Genomic DNA, 20,981 nt, shown 5'->3' on the forward strand with positions numbered 1-20,981 from the left:
TATAATATATTATATTATATTATATTATATTATATTATATTATATTATATTATATTATATTTTATATTCGCGTATATATATATATATATATATATATATATATATATATATATATATATATATATATATATATACCTAAACATATTTAGTTCAATGGACGAAGATTTATCTCATAAAAACTTCATCGACTCAATTAAGAAATATGCTAACAAACATGGAACTCAATGTTCCTCGCGTAACATCGTGTACAAGATACTAATTTACAAGCTTGTACTCATTTTCATGTAATATAGTAATAAATTTGTGGACAGTAGTCAGTGCATAATCTAAGAAATTACCTTTGGCCTCTACAATTACAAGAGATACTGAAAGTTGTGGCCATTAACTTCTAGATATGAAAATGTTTATATATAATATTAGAATATTTATAAAAATTTGTGTTTCTTCTGTACATTGTCGTATCATTTATTATGTAGCGACCATAATAATTGTTATCATTTAGTAATGTTAAACCTGATTATTTTAGGCTTTAATTATTTAAATATAATATATCAGGTAAATGAGATAATTTAACAATAATTATTCGTCCTACTTATTCCTTGTTCTTTCATTATTTGGGTATCGGTTTACTTCCTTTCAATATTCCAGCTTTAACAAAATACTATTATACGTTGTCAAATAAACCATAAGTAACATATTTTCAATAATTTGTAACATAATGACTATGAAGCAACGGCAAAAATATGAATAAATTCTCAGCTGGATTAAATGTATCCCAAATATTAGGTTTAATTGTTCTTTTACTACATGTAGGAACATGCGTTAACAATTACGAAACGATATATAATCGTTAGTACTTTTCGCCAGTGTAACAAACGTTGTTCGACATTAAATGAGTTGAATATAAAAAGTTTAGTATTGATCAAATACTTTGATAGTAAAATTTTAAAAAACTCCTTAAAATAAAGTTAATCGCTTTGACCAATGAACAGCTCATGTATTAAAAAGGGTAGGCAACTTATTTGCACGTCCGTCATCTACGCTGCTAATAAATTGGACAAAATATTGCTGTTTTTATCTTTATCCCTCTCTTTCTCTTTCTTTCTTTCTCTATTTTCCTCTGTCATGTTAAGGAGGAAATATTCGTTATCGTTGTCAACATAATATTCGATAATCTTCGACCTGTTTCGGATAGTCTAGACTAACGGAGACCGAATATTACGTATATAGATTTATTCGCAATAAATAATAAATTTCCACTGATGTACAAATTTATACGGTTATATAAATCTTTGTCAATGTTTTCAGTAAACGAAAATCCTAATACTTATAACTGTAAGTAACATGATGACGAAACTGGAATTAGTTTTGGATGATTTATTATTAGATGAAGACATTTTGAGCTCGCTACAAACAGTTTCGTTTTGTTCCAATAATGCCGTAAAATTTGGGAACGTTTGAATATTTGCTGGCTGAAAAATACAATTAATTTTTGTTAAAAATAAACCTTAACGTATTATCTAAAATATTCTTATATTAAATATACTTCGAGTTCTTACCAATGCTAATTTATCGTCCCTTTTTCTACAAAATGTCATATGTCTACCATAATAAAGACTTCTCTCCATCGATCTGGCAATCAATTCGTCAGTCAAGGGTAAAGCAAGTAAATGTTCTGCTAAAGTTCGACCTAAAAAGTAAAATATAAAATAAAAATACATATAATATTAACAAATTAGTTTTCGAGAAAAAAGAAATTATGTTTATTCTTGCAGTATTTGTTTTTTCTAAATAGATCATGCATTAAAACTGGAGTTTAAAACACATTTTAAAACAATGTATTATAATTCTATTAAAACAAGCCAACATAAATTTTTGTTTTTTTATGTATGGGTGTTTCCAAAGATAGTAAAAAATAATTTGTTTATGTATAACATATAATATTCTACTACTATATAATATACTATACTTAGCATGTAGATAATTTATATAAAATTTAGAAAGACATTTTTCAATAGAACCTAATATTGCTTAAGGAGTCTCAATTTGCTTACTTTTACTATATTAATTTACCTCTAAATTCTTCAGGTTCTTCGATAATAAGATGGGAAAAGACGTTATAATTTTCTTGTCCCTCTGAATACTCTCTCATTGCTTTCAATGCTGACTGTGCTACTCTGATAATTTCCTCGTCGATCTGTTCGCTAGGTTTCGTTGCAGGATAAACTGGAAGCTGTTGTCTAACCGTAGGAGGTAAACTCACTGGATCGGCACTATAAATAAAATATAATAAGAAATATAATAAGATAAAAATTATTATAAAATATAATAAAATTAATGATATTAATTTACCCAGCAGTGAGAAAAAGTTTTTCTACATGATCCATGGTGATACCTCTGAAGCTACTTACAGCAAGCGCTTTGAAAAAATCTTTCACGGGTGTCATACTATAACAAGCTGCTAATGGTGTTCTCGGATAATGTATCACGAATGCTAAACACATTTCTTGCGAAGCAGCATAACCTCCTATTGTTGGTTTTGTTCTGTCCAATGTTCTATAAACACATTCAGCTACCAATTCGTCACCCGGTAAAATTTTCACTTCTTTCTCTAAGGTGTGCGATTGTTGGTAATCGAAATCAAAGTGATTGTCCTGCACAATTCTAGGAAGTTCTTTTCCATTACGAATATGTTTTAAACTCAAACGACGACCAGCTAAATGCGAATGTAGTACTACCGAAACAACGTTTACACCGTCTTCGGGAAACATCTGTGTGAAAAGAATTTAATAAAATTAGTACATGTACCAACATTTCAATGATTTTGTTCAATGATAATTCGACCATGTTATTAATGTTTTACCGTGTTTGTGCAATGTGGTGTACAATATCCAGCTGTAGCAAATTCTTTTTGTTTCGGAGGTACCAAATGAAGTGGACTAACTGCTACACCAGCTACGAGAATGCCTGCTTCTTGAGCACGGAGGTTTGGTGTTAAATGAATTCGTACTCCACTGCTATCTATCACTTTTTTTAACTTAGGATTATTATAATGTACTTCTAACATATAATAGGAACCCTCTTGATGTTCAGCTATGGGAATTCCCACGTGTTCTGGAAGCCATTCTCCTAAAACGATATACAATTTTGATTTTATCATTCTATCTTACCATTATTTAGTATTACATTTAAATGTAACTTGAAATTAATGAGTTTTCTACCTTTGCTACCACGAGCCCAAGCCAAGACAGGCTGCAAACAGGATTCCCATTCACGTGGCATCGTGGGACTATAACAAGGTGCACCTACGATTCTAGCATACTGACCGAGAATTGGTAAAGTTGAAGCACACTCGTACACTATTATGTGATGTACCAAGTCTTCGTTTGCTTTTTCCACCAGAGGCGTATACTATATACAGTACAGATAATATCAATTAATATTATATATATGATATATGTGCCGATAATTATGACACTAGATTAATCGTAAGGCAAATAATTAGAATAAATGATTTTTTTTTATTTATTTTATATTATATAAATATATAAATATTTCTATTATAAGATAAATCAGAAAATTAATTTTTCCAATTATTCGACACAATCCATTGTCATAATAACTTATATATTTATGAAGAAGAAAAAATATATAAAATACCGAAAAACACTTGAAAATTATTCTACTATCGATCTTAATAATCAAGACACGTTTTATAGAAAAAAATTAATTGAATTCTTCTATTTTCGAAAAAGTATCGATGCAAGTCAATGAGCATTTTGGACAACGCAGTGACATCATCTATTCTTTTTTTTATTCTGAGCAACGACTATAGACATGCGACGTCCGACACGAATGACCGTGATTCGTGAAAGACATACGTAATGAAGCCCAACCTTTTGCATTCCTTCGCAGGTTTTCATCATTGACATTCGAATTTACTCAGAAAAAATACGGTATCCATTTCTTTGGATAAAAAGTTCGATAGCAGTGAAACGTTATTGTATAAACTTTGTATATAAAATCTTACGAAGTGTACTATGTATGTGTGTAATATTTATAATTAGAATATAGTAAAAATAAATATTTTTATCTAAAAAAGGGATTTTTAGGTATTCATCATGTACTTACCCCAATCATATGATGCTTTTTAGTCAGAGATGGTGCTTTAAAGATTTTACACCAATATACGGTGTCCATTGAGTCGGTTACCATAAACTATAATAAGCAAAAACACAAATAAGTATTCATTTAAAAACTTAGAAAAGATCAATCAAACATTAATATTGTTATATTATTACCTGATTTAATTTTACATCCCAATGTCTGGTATCTTGCATTTCTTGAGGTGGACCATGTGGAGATGGAGTTCTGAGTCTTAACGCTCTTCCACCACGTTTGTCGCCGTGCCAACTTGCCGTGTTCAATTCCGGGTCGTTCTCGTGTAAAGCCCATAAGACTCTTACAGTATCGCCCTGTAATATTTTAGTGTTGATATTAAGTTTCTTGATTCGTTATTGTAAACAAATATAATATTAATGTAATATGTTCCTGATAAATTTTATTAATCAAATGCTTATTGGTAAAGTTCTAAATTATACTTATATAATTACAGTATAATAATTGATATTTGTATATGTTTATAATATAATTATCAATTATAGCAATATAATTATATTATAATGATTTAAAATTTATATTTGTAAAATATTAATAAATATCGGAAATAAAATAATAATTAATATATATATTAAACACGTATTTCATTGATTCATGAAATAATTATACTGCTCAATTAAAGTGTATGAAATAAAGCAGAATTATATACTTTAAAAAGGTAATATTTGAATTCATGAAAGACGAGTAATTAAAGTATAAAATTGAAATTGAATCCATAGATTAGATCCTACTAAAGTATTTAATACACACCGTAAGCTGATGATCTTGAGGATCGCAAGTTTGCCAATTCCTGACGAAAGTGACGCTTGTGTGAGTGTCATTTTGGTAACCCTCGAGAACACGAACGTCTTGAGAAGTGTCCGTAATAGGTGCTCCATTAGATTCTTCCATACCATGCGAATCCTAAATGAAAATGAGTAAAGATCAATTTATTTCCAAATATCTTAATTCGTGATACATGTTGAACTAATTAAAAAATGTTTAAATCGAATTGGTCAAACGCCAGATGTTCTTACGTTTCTGCAGCGTATTATTTTTGTTTACTTTACCCAGCATACACTTTCTCTTTTGATACTACCAGAACTAGATAGCAATGTACCTACTTTTAATTTCAATTTTTATTTTTAAACTGTTATTAATTTTATTAAAATTGTTATTAAACAAATAATGTATATAGTAATGTAATAGTTAAGAATATAACAATAAATTTATGTGTATAATATACTTATTTTTAACTGAATATTATTAAAGATATGTATTAAAGATATACAAGAACAGTAAGAGAAAAAAGGGGGCCTCAAGGCGTTTGGGTCCGTTGGATTCTTAAATAGTATAGATGCTTGTCGAGTTAGGATAAGAGAAGGGAGACGCTATAGTACGCAGAACCGTAGCGAAGGGTCCGAAGGGAAATCCTCTTCCTGTTCGTAATGAATCCAAATAATTGCTTTACCGTCGTCATGCCCAACGAGTACAGTAGTAGTTTTTAACAAGCACGTGCAAGAAGGAAACAGTCTTGAAAGTCATCGGAGGAAAACGATGGAATATGCGAACATCGTCAATTTGTATACGACAACACATTTAAAGTTATTTATGCTGAAAAATATCCTGCTCACGTTTAAATAGGAAAATTTCTGAATTATTAGATTCAATTTTTTCCCTTTTGTATCTAAAAATATATTACACTTCTAATTAACTTACTTCCTTACTACTGTATATTTTTTTATTAAGACGTCATAATTATGGTGAAATTACTAACACAGAAAGATCTTGAATCTTATATATATATATATATATATATATATATTAATTATATAAAAGTCTTAATCTGTGTATTTATAATTTCTTATTATTTTTATTTAATGTAGATAAAATGTTGTCTCTCACTTTTACTTATTTAATATTTTGAAGAATGTTTTACAGTAAATATTTCCATAAAAAAATGAAAACTTTTGTTGGATCATAAAGAGCAATTATACAAAATGTAATTATATATTAAAATGTACCTATTTAACAAAAATATGAGTTTTTGAAAAATTATAAACACACTGGTTAATAATGTGAAATAATCAATAACCTTTTTATATAATTAATATGATATTATATTACTATAATATTTATTGCAATATAATTATAATATAATAATTGCTCTTTATATATGTATCTGTAATATAATAGACTTATAATCTGCAAATAATAAAAAAAAAATTGTGAACGTCAGCTTGTCTATATCACAGTGAAAACAAAATAAATAGAATTTATGTTTTGACGATCTTTCTAATGTCTTTGGATTTTTTCCAATTTTAAATAAAAAAATAAGATACAAATTATTATTAACACGTGTTAAAGCATTGTGTGAAAAAATTTCTAGGTGTACGTAAAATAAAGAAAATAAAACAAGCAAAAAAAAGGGTGTGTATAAATATTTAATTATTATCGTTGGGAAAATAAATATTTATTTGTTCGTTATTTAACGTAGGATGAGTGACGAAAAAAATATAAATAAAAATATCATGTGGGCAGATCACACGTGTTAGAAGTGAAACCTTCGAAAAACTAAGTTTCGAGAGAAAGAGACGACTGCAGAATATCAGGAGTAGGATAATTGTTGGGTTTATTTATTATAATATTATTATTATATTATTGTTATCACATTCAAAAATTATTATACGTTTTATTGAAAACATATATAAATAGATAACATATTACACAGCAAGCAAGTTCTTAATTCAAAGAAATAAGACGAGTTGCTTCTGGTAACTAAAAAATGCATGGTAACTAAACACCTCTGCTAGTGTAGTAAACACCTGTATAGTAAGGTTTTTTCCGAAAAGTAGTGAGTTTTTTTCCGAAAAGTAGTGAGGTTTTTTCCGAAAAGTAGTGAGTTTTTTTCCGAAAAGTAGTGAGGTTTTTTCCGAAAAGTAGTGAGGTTTTTTCCGATAAATCCGTAGGGTCTCGTCCGATAAGTCCGTAGGGTCTTGTCCGATAAGTCCGTAGGGTCTCGTCTGATAAGTCCGTAGGGTCTCGTCCAATAAGTCCGTAGGGTCTCGTCCGATAAGTCTGTAGGGCGTGTTTAATTAGGCCTCGTAGAAGAGTCTCGTAATCGAGTTTCTTGTATTTACAAACTTTTCTATTTTATTGAAAAATTAGTATAAATTTCCTAAATACGCAAACATTATAATTAAAAAACATGTCTTTGGATATTTATAAAAAAATTATTCTACAATGTTGTCTAATTCTTTTTCTCTCATGTATCTTATAAACAATTTTTTTTTTCTTTTTTCTTACTCCTATTCTAAAGAAGTTTTCACTTCAAAAACATAAAACTCTCACGATAAATGAAAAAGAATCTTTCATTGCAATCGATCTCATTATTTCACGTAGTTCAAGTTCGTTCTCACGAGTAGTTATCTCAAGAATATTCTCATAGAGAGAGAACGCGGATATTCTCATAGTCTTGAAGGATAATTAGCAAAATACCGAGAATAAAAAAGAGACGTTTGACGATTAAGTCTGGGATATTTCCGGTGATAAGATAATACAAAAATCGTTATCTCCATCTCATCAAATAATTCTTTCATTTTGACGAATCTTTCATTTGGTTCACGTAATTTTTAATGTCTATTATGTTTTTTTTTTTAAGGATCGATTATTATCTTGAAATTTTACATAATTCTGACAACCTTTACTTTAAGGCACTTGGTAGTTATGCTTCGTATAATAATAAGGAGAAATAAAAAAGAATTTCTTTCTTGCTCATTAAAGCGTGACATGTTTTAAGTGACGATAATAATCACGAAGTTACCAAGAAAATGAAACGTGCCATAATCGTTTTCATAATAATTATTATTATTAGTTTAATATGTGTAGTATACATACATACTTAGAGACACTTTCATAAACCCAGTCAGGACAGATTTTTAAAATTTATACTCGAGCAATTAGGTTAAAGCATGTAACTGAGTGGTTTGTTGAACGTGAGAAATATTCTGTCGTTGATCATATCAATGAAATTTTCTATTCTTCACATATATACTTATGATAATACAGCTATTTCAACATATTTATAAGTTGCTCTAATTTTATCAATTTACTGAGCAAAAAAATGCTTAACATACAGTAATATTTATAAACCATTTCTTTGATATCGCAAGTTATATTAATTTTAAATCGAATAAAATATATAAAAATTGATTAGTACATATGTACAATATTAATTATCACGTTATCAAATTTGTATCAAAAAATATATATTTATATTTATACATTTAAATATACTTATAAATAAATTGTTCCAATTTTACAAATCTATGTATATTTAAAAATAAAAATCAATAATTACGAGAATATGTTTTCTTCCTAATTGTAAGTGAAGAATTATAAGATATACATTACTATATATACTTATAATTTATTTTTTCTTTTTGTATCACTAGCTTTACCAATTTTAAATCAATCAAAGTATATAAGAATATATAAGTATGAACGTATATTATTAATTATTTTATGTTATCAAATCTGTATCAAAATAAATCGTATTCGGATTATAGTTTGTCAATGTTCACGAAGGAAGCTTCCGTGGAGTTCCCGCAGGACAACAGGGAGGGCTTTTATTTCTCTCTAAGGACCTCCCTCCGTTACCAGCTGCTGTTCTGCCAGGTGGTAAAAAGAAGCGGCATTGCCAGGAAAAAGAGATTCCGAGATAGACGGAGATAGACGGAGATAAACGACGATGACGACGACGAGAGTAGAAAAAGAAAGAAAGAGAAAGATACAGAAACCGAGGCAGAGAGAGAGAGAGAGAGAGAGAAGGATAGAAGAAGATTGGTATATATATTTTCGTTGTGTGCAGTCTGCGATGGAAAGAGAGAGATTGAGGCAAGCGAGAAAAAGTAAACCGAAGAAGGAGGACGAAAAGACGAAGAAAAGAAAAAGAAAAAGAAGAAGAAGGTGCTTTGACGTGAGAGAAAGAGAGAGAGAGAGAGAGAGGAGAGAGAGAGAGAGAGAGAGAGAGAGAGTGAACTACGTTCAAAACACCTGGCAAGCATCGTCCTCTCAGTGGCGCCTCATGAGAGAAATTTCTTCTTTTTCTTCAGTATCTGGACCCATGGGAACCGCCTTGAATCTCACTGAACAAGGTTCAGTGTTTTTTTTGTTTTTTTACACGACTTATATCTATAGATCGAAAAGTTTATCATGACGTTACTATATCTAGTCATGATTTATATGTTTATATATAATATATTTATATATGTTTTATATACAATGGAGTTATGTTCTCTTATATTTACAGGTATGAAGAATACATACGTAATTTCTATCAGTCTACAAATACACGGGAGTAACGTTAGGTATTTGACTTTTAATGATACCGTGCGAATCATGGAGACATTCTGATATAACATTCTGAAAAGTAGGATTATAAAAATGGTATGAGTAACTGCTAAGAAGAGGAAGAAGAAGAAGAAGAAATTGAGAAGAAAAAGATCGGATCGGTAGTTTCCACGAACCAGTTTTGCAGTAAACAATATAGCGACTGGTGTTGGTGTTAATTTGCCTCCGTTTTCGAGCTCCAAATTAGAAGGTAGGCCAACGAAAGAGACCAATTCACACGTGTTCTTGCGTTGGTTAATGACGTTAGTCGTAAAGTTGAAAAAGAAAATATAGTAGATTACTGTAAATATGTTAGTAAATTTTGAGAGATAGCAATGGTAAGACATTTTTTAAGCTCATATATTCGGTCGAACAATTTCGAATCTTTCTTTAAAGTCTCTTCATGTTTTTCTTTTGTTGATCAATAACCCCCTAAAATGGGATACAATAGCTCGGGTTCGTGTGAACCACGGTTTATACCCTTTTTCTTTTCTTATAGTCCCTTTCTTTTTACTTTTATTTTCTTTTTCAGGCGACCCTGAATCCTTTTTAATTCTCAGAAGGCTACTGATATTTTCATCTCTTTCTAAGAAAGTGTTTTTTCTAACAATTATATAATCAACACTGTTTCAATCTATAATTTCTTTAACAGCAACTCCATGTTTACTGTGAAATTAAACTTGAAATGTGTTATTCTTACGTGAAAGTAAATACGAAATTCCTTTTAACGAGCTCGAATTCCACAATGCAGTATTTTTATTCTCATTTGAGAATAAATGTTTGTTTTGATTTCTTCATTTTTATTATTTTAAAATTAATGGATTTTTAAAGTCTTCAGGTGAAGGAAAAATTTAGGAAACGTTATCGTATAATGTATTATTATATAATATAGTATATAAAGTCATTTATAACGTATCTTGAAATTTGTTTTTGGTAAGAGTACAAGAAAATCTTGTAAAATTGTCGATTATGTTTGAATATGTCGAGGGGAATAATCGGGTTACTGATGAGAAAAAATTACGAAGAATTTGGGATAGGGAGTAAGAAGAAAGAAGATTTAAAGAATAGAATGGGAATTTATTGGTAAGGAACGATCTCGTGAATATAATACTTCCAAGTAAGTGTGTGCAAAGTTCTTCCGGACAAATGGCGTGTACCAATGTGAGGATATTTTATTTAGGCCCGGGTGGACCGGTTTCTTCGTGTGGAAATCGTAAATCATATACCCTGGATTATAGCGGACTGGATGTGTCTTCCCTCGAGGTATATACTTATAAATGTGCATTTAACTTCTCCACCAACTTTGTAGATCGATAATATGAGAACTCGTACCGATCTATTATGATCCCAATGTTAGCTACTACGTGTTATCTTTATGCTTCGTTAATCAAATCACGCTGAGATGATCTGCGTTAAAGGAAGTAAGTACTTATTATAGATGTGAAAAATCTCATACAATTTTTTTTTATGTATAAACTCATCGAACTTTTGCATAACAGGATAATTTCTTTTACGTATAACCAATAATAATACCAGTTATTCTAACTGATAGAAGCTGATTTGTTGTTTTTTTTATGATAGTCTTCAAAAGGAAGATATCCGTTTATGTCGATGATTTTAAAAGTGATTTAATAATAAATTAAGAATCTACCAAAAATGAGTTGATCACTTATTTCACTATTTTTACATTGTTTTATATTACCGTAATTTGAATAGATCTTTGTAAATTTGTAAGAATTTGAATCACAGGTAGTTTATTTTTATTTTTATTTTTATAGTAACAAATTTTATTATTGCTTTGTTAATATCAAATATTATTATAGTTATCATCGCGATAATTATCATCTCAATTAATATTATCAAAAAAAAAAAGCAGTTATTTATTAGAGATGAATACTTTAAAATTCTTTTGTTTAATATTTAAAATAAATGATTAATATTCATAATAATAACAATTAGCATTTTTCATTTAAATATATGATTAGTGTATGTCCTGTATTAATATATAACACTAATGTAATTATTTATACAAAAACAAGTATTCATATATACTTACTATACTTATTTTATAATTATTGATCGAAAAAATAGAAAAAATGAAAACAATCTTGTATAAACTGTAAATTATTTTCTTAATAATAGTATAAGATAAAATATTTATCCAATCATAAATGAGAATTTTTACTAAATCTTTCACAAAATAATTATATTCAATTTTCATTAAACTACACGTAATGAAATATTTGACCAATGAAACAAAAAACGCAATAATGCAATAGAAACGAAAATTTGAATAAGAATGGAACGGAAGAAAGATAATGAGAAAACGTAATAAAAGAAAAAGAAAACAAACAACAACGGAATCAGCAATGAGGGAGGCTAGTGGAAAGGGTTTCTTTGAACCTCTGCGTATCCAATGATGCGTTCGTCCGTCTGTCCGCTGTCCGTTCCCCGTCCGTCTCTTTGGATTAGTCGTATTTCAGATTCACTTTGCGAAACGTCCTTTCCCGCTTGCCATAAATTACGATCGTAATCGCCTCTAAGGATCATGTATGCGCAAGCTACGCCGGTTGCTTGCCGTTTCCCTCGATAGCAGAAGGCTATCAGAAACAGAAGGTGCCTGATAAAATCCCTATCCTATCTTTCTAGTTCACCTTTCTAGTTCAACTCTTCTGTATAGTTCTTTATGATTTCAAAAGTGTATTTTTTGTATTTTTTATTCTAATTTTTTTTAATTTTAATTATTCATCTTTTTTCTATTGATCAAAAATTATTTTTGTTATAATTCTCAAGGATTTAAAAAATATTCCCTGTATTTCGTTTTCTACTTATTTAATTTTATATCTATTTATGATTTTATAAATTTTAATGAAATATATTATTTTTATAGTTTTCTCTGTGATCATATTTCCTCTATTTATGTATTTATTTCTTTGTTTATACACCATCTTTGTGGATTCTCTCAACATATTTTTATCAATACTCTAAAATTAGAAATTTTGTTCGTATTTCTACCTTTTCGATTAATCGATATTGTGATTAATATTAAATAAAAGAAATTTTCCTATCTTTTTAATAATCTATCCATTTAATTTATCTATCATAAGAATATACTTGTGAAATTTAACAAAAATCTTTTGGAATAAGCCCAAAAAATGTTTCTACGTTTTACAATGAATTTTTTTGAATGAATTTCATTTTAAGAAATAACATTCTCCTGATTCTTTAATTTCTAATTTTTTGTATTTCTTTAATACAAAAGATTCTCGATTAAAAAAGCACAAACAAGAACAATAAAAAATATACTTAACATAAAGTATTTGATACAAAATAACCTTCGTGATAGGCGTTACCAAAGGGTTATACAGTTCATGGGCTAGAGGATCAGCTTTCCTCTTTCTGGCGTACGGCAAGGCCCGAAGATTCGCATAGTCGGGCCCCCCGTCGATGTCTGGAGGCCTTGATTGGATCCCTTCGGACCCAACTCGAGGCTCGGTATGCCCGACGGTCCTTCTCTCCCCCTTCCCTTCCCGATCCCCTCTTTCTTTCTCTTTTCATTTCGCACAAGCTCACGGCACTCGTCTCCCATGGTGGGCATGTGCCCCTCGTACGCGAGGATTGAACGCGCGAGCGCAACTCTTTCGTGCCTGCCGGCACGAGTTTTTTGCCTTTGAACTTCGAGCCTCTGTGTTGAATGCATGTATGTCTATATACAATTTATACATATATATATATTGTACATTCACCATGTTCTACGAATATATGTATACGTAATACATATGTACATGTTATCTTGGGATAATATGTGTAGCTATACCTTCCTTAGCGACCAGAGAACAGGTACGCGAGTAGAACGGTATTTGTCAAGTAACGAAGAAGAAGACGAAGACACCGTACTCTCTAACCGTTCAAAGAATCTTATCTCATTCATTCATTTTCTCTTTCTATTAGTCCGATATCTTTAAAGTCATTACAACTTGTTGTAAAAGAATGTTTTTCATCTGCATATATTATAGATTTTATAATAAATATCGTTCATATGTATTGGATTTACCAATAATAATGTTGGAATTTGTAATATGTTATTTATAAATAAGCAATATTATGTATTTGAAAATTTCGAAAATAATATATTCATAAGTCAACCCAAAATAAGTTTGAGAAATGTATGTATAAATTATATAGTATTTTTTATTTTATTTTTACGAGACTTGTTATTTTTAAAAATATTAATTTAACGATTTTTCGGAAATTTTTTAATTCTTATTTCATTTTTTTTTTTGCAGGAAGATTTATAATTCGTCAGGAGAACGAAAAACAGAATACGTGAATCAATCGTATACCAAAGAAATGTGAAAAAAGAGAGTTGGAAGGATGATGGGATGAGAAAAAATCTTTTTTTCTTTCTCTCTCTCTTTTTTATACGTATATATATATATTTCTTTCTTTCTTTCTTTCTTTCTTTCTCTTACCTTGCACCCCCCGTTCCACGAACGGAACGTAAATTTATCACGACGTTATCTCGCTCGTTGGAACGACGTTCGTTAATTTTATCCCAGCCTTTCAGGCCGGTGTATGTTCCCCTCCTCGACCCTACCACCATCTTCTTTCTCTCTTTACCTCTGAATACTCCGCCTATTGCGCATTCTGTACCTTTCCTTTCTATTTTTTATTCTTTTTATTTCTTACGTCGGGAAGAGACAAGGACCAGGTAAATCGAGGATGGAAATTCCAAGAGACTCGAAAATGGCGTCCATTCGTTGATAAAAATCGTCTATCCTTTGAATGAGTATGTAATGGTTGTAACAGTAACATTGCACAGTATTCATCAATTTGAACTCTCGATTACGGGTATAATTAAAGTCCTGAGAGAGGAAGTTATCATGAAATAATGTTTACCTTAGTAATAAGTCTCGCGATAGTTCCTCCGTAATAGCTATAAATTTAATTAAGATTAGGAATTCGGAGAAGTCGATCCTAAAACAGGTTCTGCTCCTTCGAGTTTGTCGTTTGCCTATCGCCTCTTGTCTTCTATTTCTTTCTCTTTTTCCATAGTAGGTACTATCAACCCTTCGTTATGGAGTATCAATTAAAAATCTTTCTCTATCTCGTCAATTTAATTCTTCCAAGATATACTATATAAGTATCGACCCTATTTCTTTCTTCAAAATTTTCTAATTATTCGTATTTTATTACAGAATAAATAATATATGTTCTACGAAACATTTCAAATTGAATGAATAATCCAACACGTATAAACCTAACTTATAAACTGAAATGAGAAACACTATGAGAAAATTTCTTTAGATTCGTGTATTACAATTTTGAAAAAGCAGCGGCAATAAAAAAGCTATATGATGAGTCATCAGACTCTATAGCTTGATCATTAGGTTTGCGTTAATTAACGATCCTCTCATTAATACAAATCGATCGTGTTAGTAAAGATGGCAGGTATGAGTCCTAATTACATCCCTTTAGAGAAGTATTTCCGTTGTCGTTGAAAATATTATATATACAAGAATGAATTGAGTAAAGAACGATGCTTTAAAACTTTCGATGGATCTTTTGTTTTCTCTTCATGCTTGACGATTCTTCCTAGCGTACCTACTTATGTATAGTCGTATACATACATACGTAGAGGGTATATAAATATATATATATATATGTACATATACACACATTCTGAAGTTCTCGACTTTGAATCCTCCACAGTTCTCTCTCTTTTCGACCTCCCTTTCTGCTTTGGCCGTCCTCTTAATCTTCCTTTAATTCTCTGGCTTCCTGTTTTTTTTATTTCCTTTTTCCACTGTTTCTTTCGTTCGTCCTCTTATGTTAGTCCTCATTCCACCTTTTCTACCTCCTTCTTTCTTCTCTCTCCTTCTATTCTTTTTTCCTTCTCTTAATCTTCACTGCTACCCTCTTTGTACTCCCTGCTCCTATCTTTCCTTCTGACTCCCTTTCTCTTTCTCTTTTTCTTTCTTTTTTTCTTTCGTTCGTTCGCCAGCTCGTTCGCCGACTCTTCCCTCGGTTAGACAGATCCACGCCGACAGGTTTCAAACTGTCTTCAACCGAAGGTGGACTCGCGAAGCAACGCTCACCAATCCTTTTTATTTCTTTTATCTTTGAAATGCGTGGCATTACGTTCAGAATTTCAAATTACTTACGGACGTATTCTCATAATAAACGATTTATACAAAGTCCGCCAAAAAAATGTATACGCACTTTATTCATGGCATATATATATTAGCATCAACAAGTGACGTCTACAACAGTGACAAAATGGCGACAGTAAGTTTGTCAATTGAGGAACGTAAGATCATTTTAAATTCGTATTTCAATTTAAGAATGTAGTTGAAATCCAACGACAATGGAGGTTGAGTTTGGAACAGGATCTTAAATACGTTGACAATTCACGGATTCTTAATAAGTTCAAGACACATGATACTTATGAGGAGATCCTAAAGAATGTCGTATATCGTAGAAAACCGACTACACGGGTGGCTTTTAGAGTGGAAATTGAAAATGCGTGTGCAGCAACCTTACTGAACACTTTAGCCAACGTTTCCTAAGCAGTAGTTTGTATAGTATACATAAATGTCTGGAAGCTAATGGCAACCACTTGGAGTATCTCTTGTAAGTGTAGAGTCCAATAGTAACTTCTATTGATCCTCTAATGTCTAAATAAATTTTAATATTAAAATATTTATATACTCATTCTTATTTTTCAGATATGTATATACATTTTTTAAATAAATACTATATAAGTTCATTTTCCCCTTTTTTTGCCTCAAATAACCTTTATTGATCTTCAAAGACCTTAATATTGCACATCATTGGATTCGTCTCGATAGCCGCTATTAGAAAATAAATATAAAACATAGCATTCTATCTAAAAAAACAAAGTTGACCTTCAAATCTTTGAAACAACTCCACCTAGCAAGCATAAACTAACGTTATGTAATAACCCTCGTTGTCCCATACAACTTTTATTTCGAAAACTTGTCTACTACTATCATACTTTCGGAGTTATTTTAGGAGACAATAGTTAATGTCTCATCCTGTATATAGGATACGTCGAATAAGTTTTTGATAAAGATATGAGAGTTTATTCTTAATTCTAATTTTCGATCACTCGATAAGATCTATCGGGCTGGCTAATAAATCAATACAATTTTTGTAATGTTATTTATTTATTATTAGAAGAAACCGTACAGACTTATATGCCAACCAAATGTATCATGAACTTTAAAATGATATTTCAACGATCTCAACTTTTAATTTCTTTTAATTTGAGAGGAAGCAATCGTGTTTACATGGTGATGTATCGGAGAAGAATGAAAGGATTTGACTATACCTATTCTTGCACATTGCAGAAGCGATAGGGAAAATTCGATATCGATTAGAGGCGAGAAAGCAACAGGTTTAACCTACGCGAATTGATAGATCCTCGCTTTGGACGATGTTATACCATTAGAAAGTTTCATTTATACGCTTAACTAATCTCTACCGACCTTAGTCTATTTGTCTTCGTTAGAAGCAGACTAAGAAAAATGCATCTTTGTTTATCTACATAAGAACGTGAACTAGGCAAAGTGGTTTTGATTCTCGGACCAGTGTGTAAACATCACAACGATATACTCTGTGTGTGTGTGTGTGTATGTGTGTGTGTAGGTATGCTAGATAAAACAAAACGATGACTGCTTGGATGTGTAAGCATGTTTATTCAAGAAATCGTCTGCTTTCGATCGGCTGCAGGTCGATACACGTTTCGTTGAAGAGCCTTATACCTTTGTTACCAATTGTAGACGGCTCGTTCTTTTATGTTTAATTAAATATCGTGGATAAGAATATGTATGTGTGCTATCTCGGGTGTGCATGCAGGAGTGAAAGAAGAGAATGTATCGACAAGTGAATTTGAGGGGAGTTTATTGTAAGACGTGAAGAAATAAAGACGTATTTTACCTACTCAAGCTTTCAATTCTTTCAAAAGCTTTCGTTTACAAATTTCAGAAGTGGGATCGGAATTTGCGATTCGTGGTTCGCATCCTCTCTTTCTGACAATGTTTTGAAAAGTGAACTTGTAATTTTACGTTATTGTGAACCATAAATTTCGATATTTAGAACCTTACAATCTTAGAAACTTAGAGTTTGAGTGAACGAATACTTAGAATCTTAGATTTTCAGAACTTTGAAACCTTAGAATTTTGAACATTTAGTATTAGAACTATTAGATTTTGAGCACTTAAATCCTTGGGATAATCTAGAATTTTAGAAGTTGTTTATGTGAGTTTTGATAAATTATCAAAACTGCTATTGGATTTTGTGAGATTCTTGTTTTTATACAAAGTATTCGACATGTTGCGAAAAGATGATTGTTCAGTATTAGAACTAAAGGAAAAGCTAAGGGCGAAAGGTTTGTCAATGAGAGGAACGAAAACTGAACTTTCAACGCCATTAAATCTTGATGACCCTCATTGGAGGGGGAGAATAGTCTCTGATACACGATATGAGGACGGAGCCATAGCTTTTTTTAAATATTTTTAGTATATTATCTTATCTACAATTATTTATTTTATTATATTTAAATATAAAAAAGCAATTAAGTCTTAATAACACAAATTAATATTAACTTGCAAATAAAATCAAGTAGCACATATGTTTATTTTTGTAACCTTTTAATTTATCAAAGCATGTATTACATAAAACAATGTTCGATTAAGAAAAGAAACAAATGATATAAAATGTAAATTTACATGCATCGTTTTCCAAATACCATGACGAGATAATTCGAATTCCTCGGTAAAAAGGTTAATATATTACAGCCATCATTAATATATTTTTTAGTTATTTTGGAACACCTTGTACATTGAGCATAATGTTACATTCACCATTATATAAATTGTGCGTTAAAATGGCTTGTTCCACTCTGTTGATATTTTCACTCTCCAGGGCAATTCCGAGTTTACAACATGCTCCATGCTCATTAACTGCTTTTCATCTCTCAGAACCTAATTTCAGTTACATATCACGTATTCGTCTAATTACTAGTATATATCGGTTAACTTTGCATTGAATGTAAGTAACAATGGAAGTAAGTAAGTAAGTAAGTAAGTAAGTAAGTAAGTAAGTAAGTGAGTAAGTAAGTAAGTAAGTAAGTAAGTGAGTAAGTAAGTAAGTAAGAAAGTAAGTAAGTGAGTGAGTTAGTAAGGAAGGAGCAGCATAATGATCGAACATGAAATCTTACAAAAAATTATATGTAGTATCCTGAACCATATTCCATATAGTCTAGAATAATCTGAACAGATCGATCAAATATCGAATGCCCGAGGAGTTTTTTTTCGGTATCTAGTCGGAGAATGTAAAAGGTCTATCGATCACTGTAAATCAAAATGAGAAAAAAACTTACCAGAAGATTGACAGCCCCAGTATGATCGTCGACCCAAGCGAGAAGAATGTCAGCTCCTTTCATGTGACTCTTCTCATTGAATCCAATACCAACGTAACCCAACGTTTTCGCAGTAATTCTGAACGTGATCTTTTCCTCGTCCGAAGGATCCCACTCGAGGATAACATTACCATCCTCGTCGAGTCTCTCATACCTAGGAAATATTCTCTCCTTTGTATTTCTCTTTGATCTAACCACATCAGCATCTTCGTTGGATATGTAATAACCCTTGCCGCTGTATAATTCTTTAGGTATCTTGTCGAAACCTGGAAAATATTTCTTTGGCACGCGACTCCATGGTTTCGGAGCTTTCTTGTAAGTGGTCTCACTAAAAACTGTAGAAGCCGAAGAAACTTTATCAGTTTCTTCTTCATTGATAATTTTGATTTGTTCGGACGTCGAGTCCTTGTTTGTTATTTTTTTCTCGAAAAATTTGGTATCCTCAATTACTTCGACGTTCCCGTTTCCTTTGAGTTCATCCAAGTTTGGTTGCATTTCTTCCAAACTATCGTTTAACTCTTCGATTTCTATATCCTCTTTAGTACTGTTCATATCAATTTTTGGTTCATTATCCGATAATTCTATTTCGAAAGAAGCGTCTGAATTATTTTCATCGGTTATAATCGTTGTCGTTGCTGTTGTTGTTGTTGTTGTTTCATCTTCGGTATTCAATGAAATATTATTTTCTGTTGAATTTCTTATTAATTCATACTGACTGGAATCTAAAGTTTCTTCTCTATCGTTCGGAAAATCGAGTCCGTCTTCTCCGTACGGTACAAGCTCCTTGTTCCTTTGCTTCCAGTATTCCTCGTCGACGTCAAGACGTTGTTTTTTGAACATACTCTGAATTCTCAACAGTGGCTCGTCTTGTACACTACGCTTTGACCTGTTTAAAAGATTCTTCGGATGATGCATTTTACTATACGCCTGCGTCCTCATTGTCTCATCCATGTGTTGAACATATAAGTCCAATAAATCACAATGAATCGTCCAGCATAGGCTAAATATAACAATTAATTGGAGTATCAACATTTTCTCCATTTTCTACTTCTTCTTCTTCTTCTTCTTTAAAATTTATTGAATTTTATAGAATCATTTGATCGGTTTCTGTTTTCACTCGTTTCACTCCTTATGATACTTTTCTTATTTTTTGTTTCTTTTTTATTAATTTTGAAACATACTTTCAGATCAAAATATTAATTTGTTAGGGTCATTTTAAAAGTTTTAAACTAAAATAACATCGCGAATGTTGTGAGAACCCTTAGTTTATTTAAAAATTATCATCAAAAGTATAAATTTTTAAACATTTTATGAGCACAAAATTTAAACAAAAATTCATATCATTCGAAGTTAGAATCTTTATCACTTATCCTTTCTTCGAAATTTAAGCAACGTTCTTTGATACATGTTGCACGAACAACAGTTGTGTCGGGACTAATTCAAACATGAGGCTGCCCACGGTTGCCGCTCTCCCTGCAGATGCTCGCAGCTGCTTACCTGCCGTTCGTCCCCTTCTTCAGGCCCACTTCCAGGAACGTATTTTGCTTTCTGAATACCCACGAACACAACCCCTCTTATGATATTTCTCAAAATTACAATTAAACATCCAAAAATATTAAATATTTTTATTAATTAAATATATGCCTTAAATTAAATCGTTATTTATAATATTTTTCATTGTTTCTATTGTAATTTATGTTTTTAATTTAACATTACAATTATATATATACACACAGACGCATATACCTGAATTCACGTAAATAAATATCCAATATGTTTATAAATTTGTTAGAAAGTTTATGTTAAATTAAAATTGATATAATATTACAATTGATTAAATATTTATAAAAGAAAGACAATTAAACATACTCGTAAGTATTTAAAATATTAAAATATTGTATTGATGATATAGATTTTAGAACGAGTATAGAATAAACGCATGATTTAGAAAGCTTTTTCATCAGGAATCTTGAAGTTTTACTATAAT

General features: G+C 30.7%; 1 protein-coding gene across 1 annotated transcript; it reads right to left on the reverse strand.

Moving 5' to 3' along the window:
* Nucleotides 1–104: 104 nt before the first annotated feature.
* Nucleotides 105–20,561, reverse strand: LOC107064264 (MOXD1 homolog 1). The gene is made up of 10 exons (XM_015316706.2): nt 18,956–20,561; nt 4,930–5,082; nt 4,302–4,475; nt 4,132–4,218; nt 3,222–3,411; nt 2,864–3,129; nt 2,353–2,771; nt 2,074–2,273; nt 1,560–1,690; nt 105–1,472 (listed from the first exon to the last, which is right to left on the reverse strand). The coding sequence occupies exons 1-10, from the start codon at nt 20,033–20,035 to the stop codon at nt 1,305–1,307; spliced, it is 2,868 nt and encodes a 955-aa protein (XP_015172192.2). The 5' UTR covers nt 20,036–20,561; the 3' UTR covers nt 105–1,304.
* Nucleotides 20,562–20,981: the final 420 nt, after the last annotated feature.

This window comes from Polistes dominula, unplaced genomic scaffold, assembly GCF_049000335.1.
Source record: "Polistes dominula isolate Pdom_NZ unplaced genomic scaffold, Pdom_raw_medaka contig_77, whole genome shotgun sequence".
Lineage (NCBI taxonomy): Eukaryota > Metazoa > Arthropoda > Insecta > Hymenoptera > Vespidae > Polistes > Polistes dominula.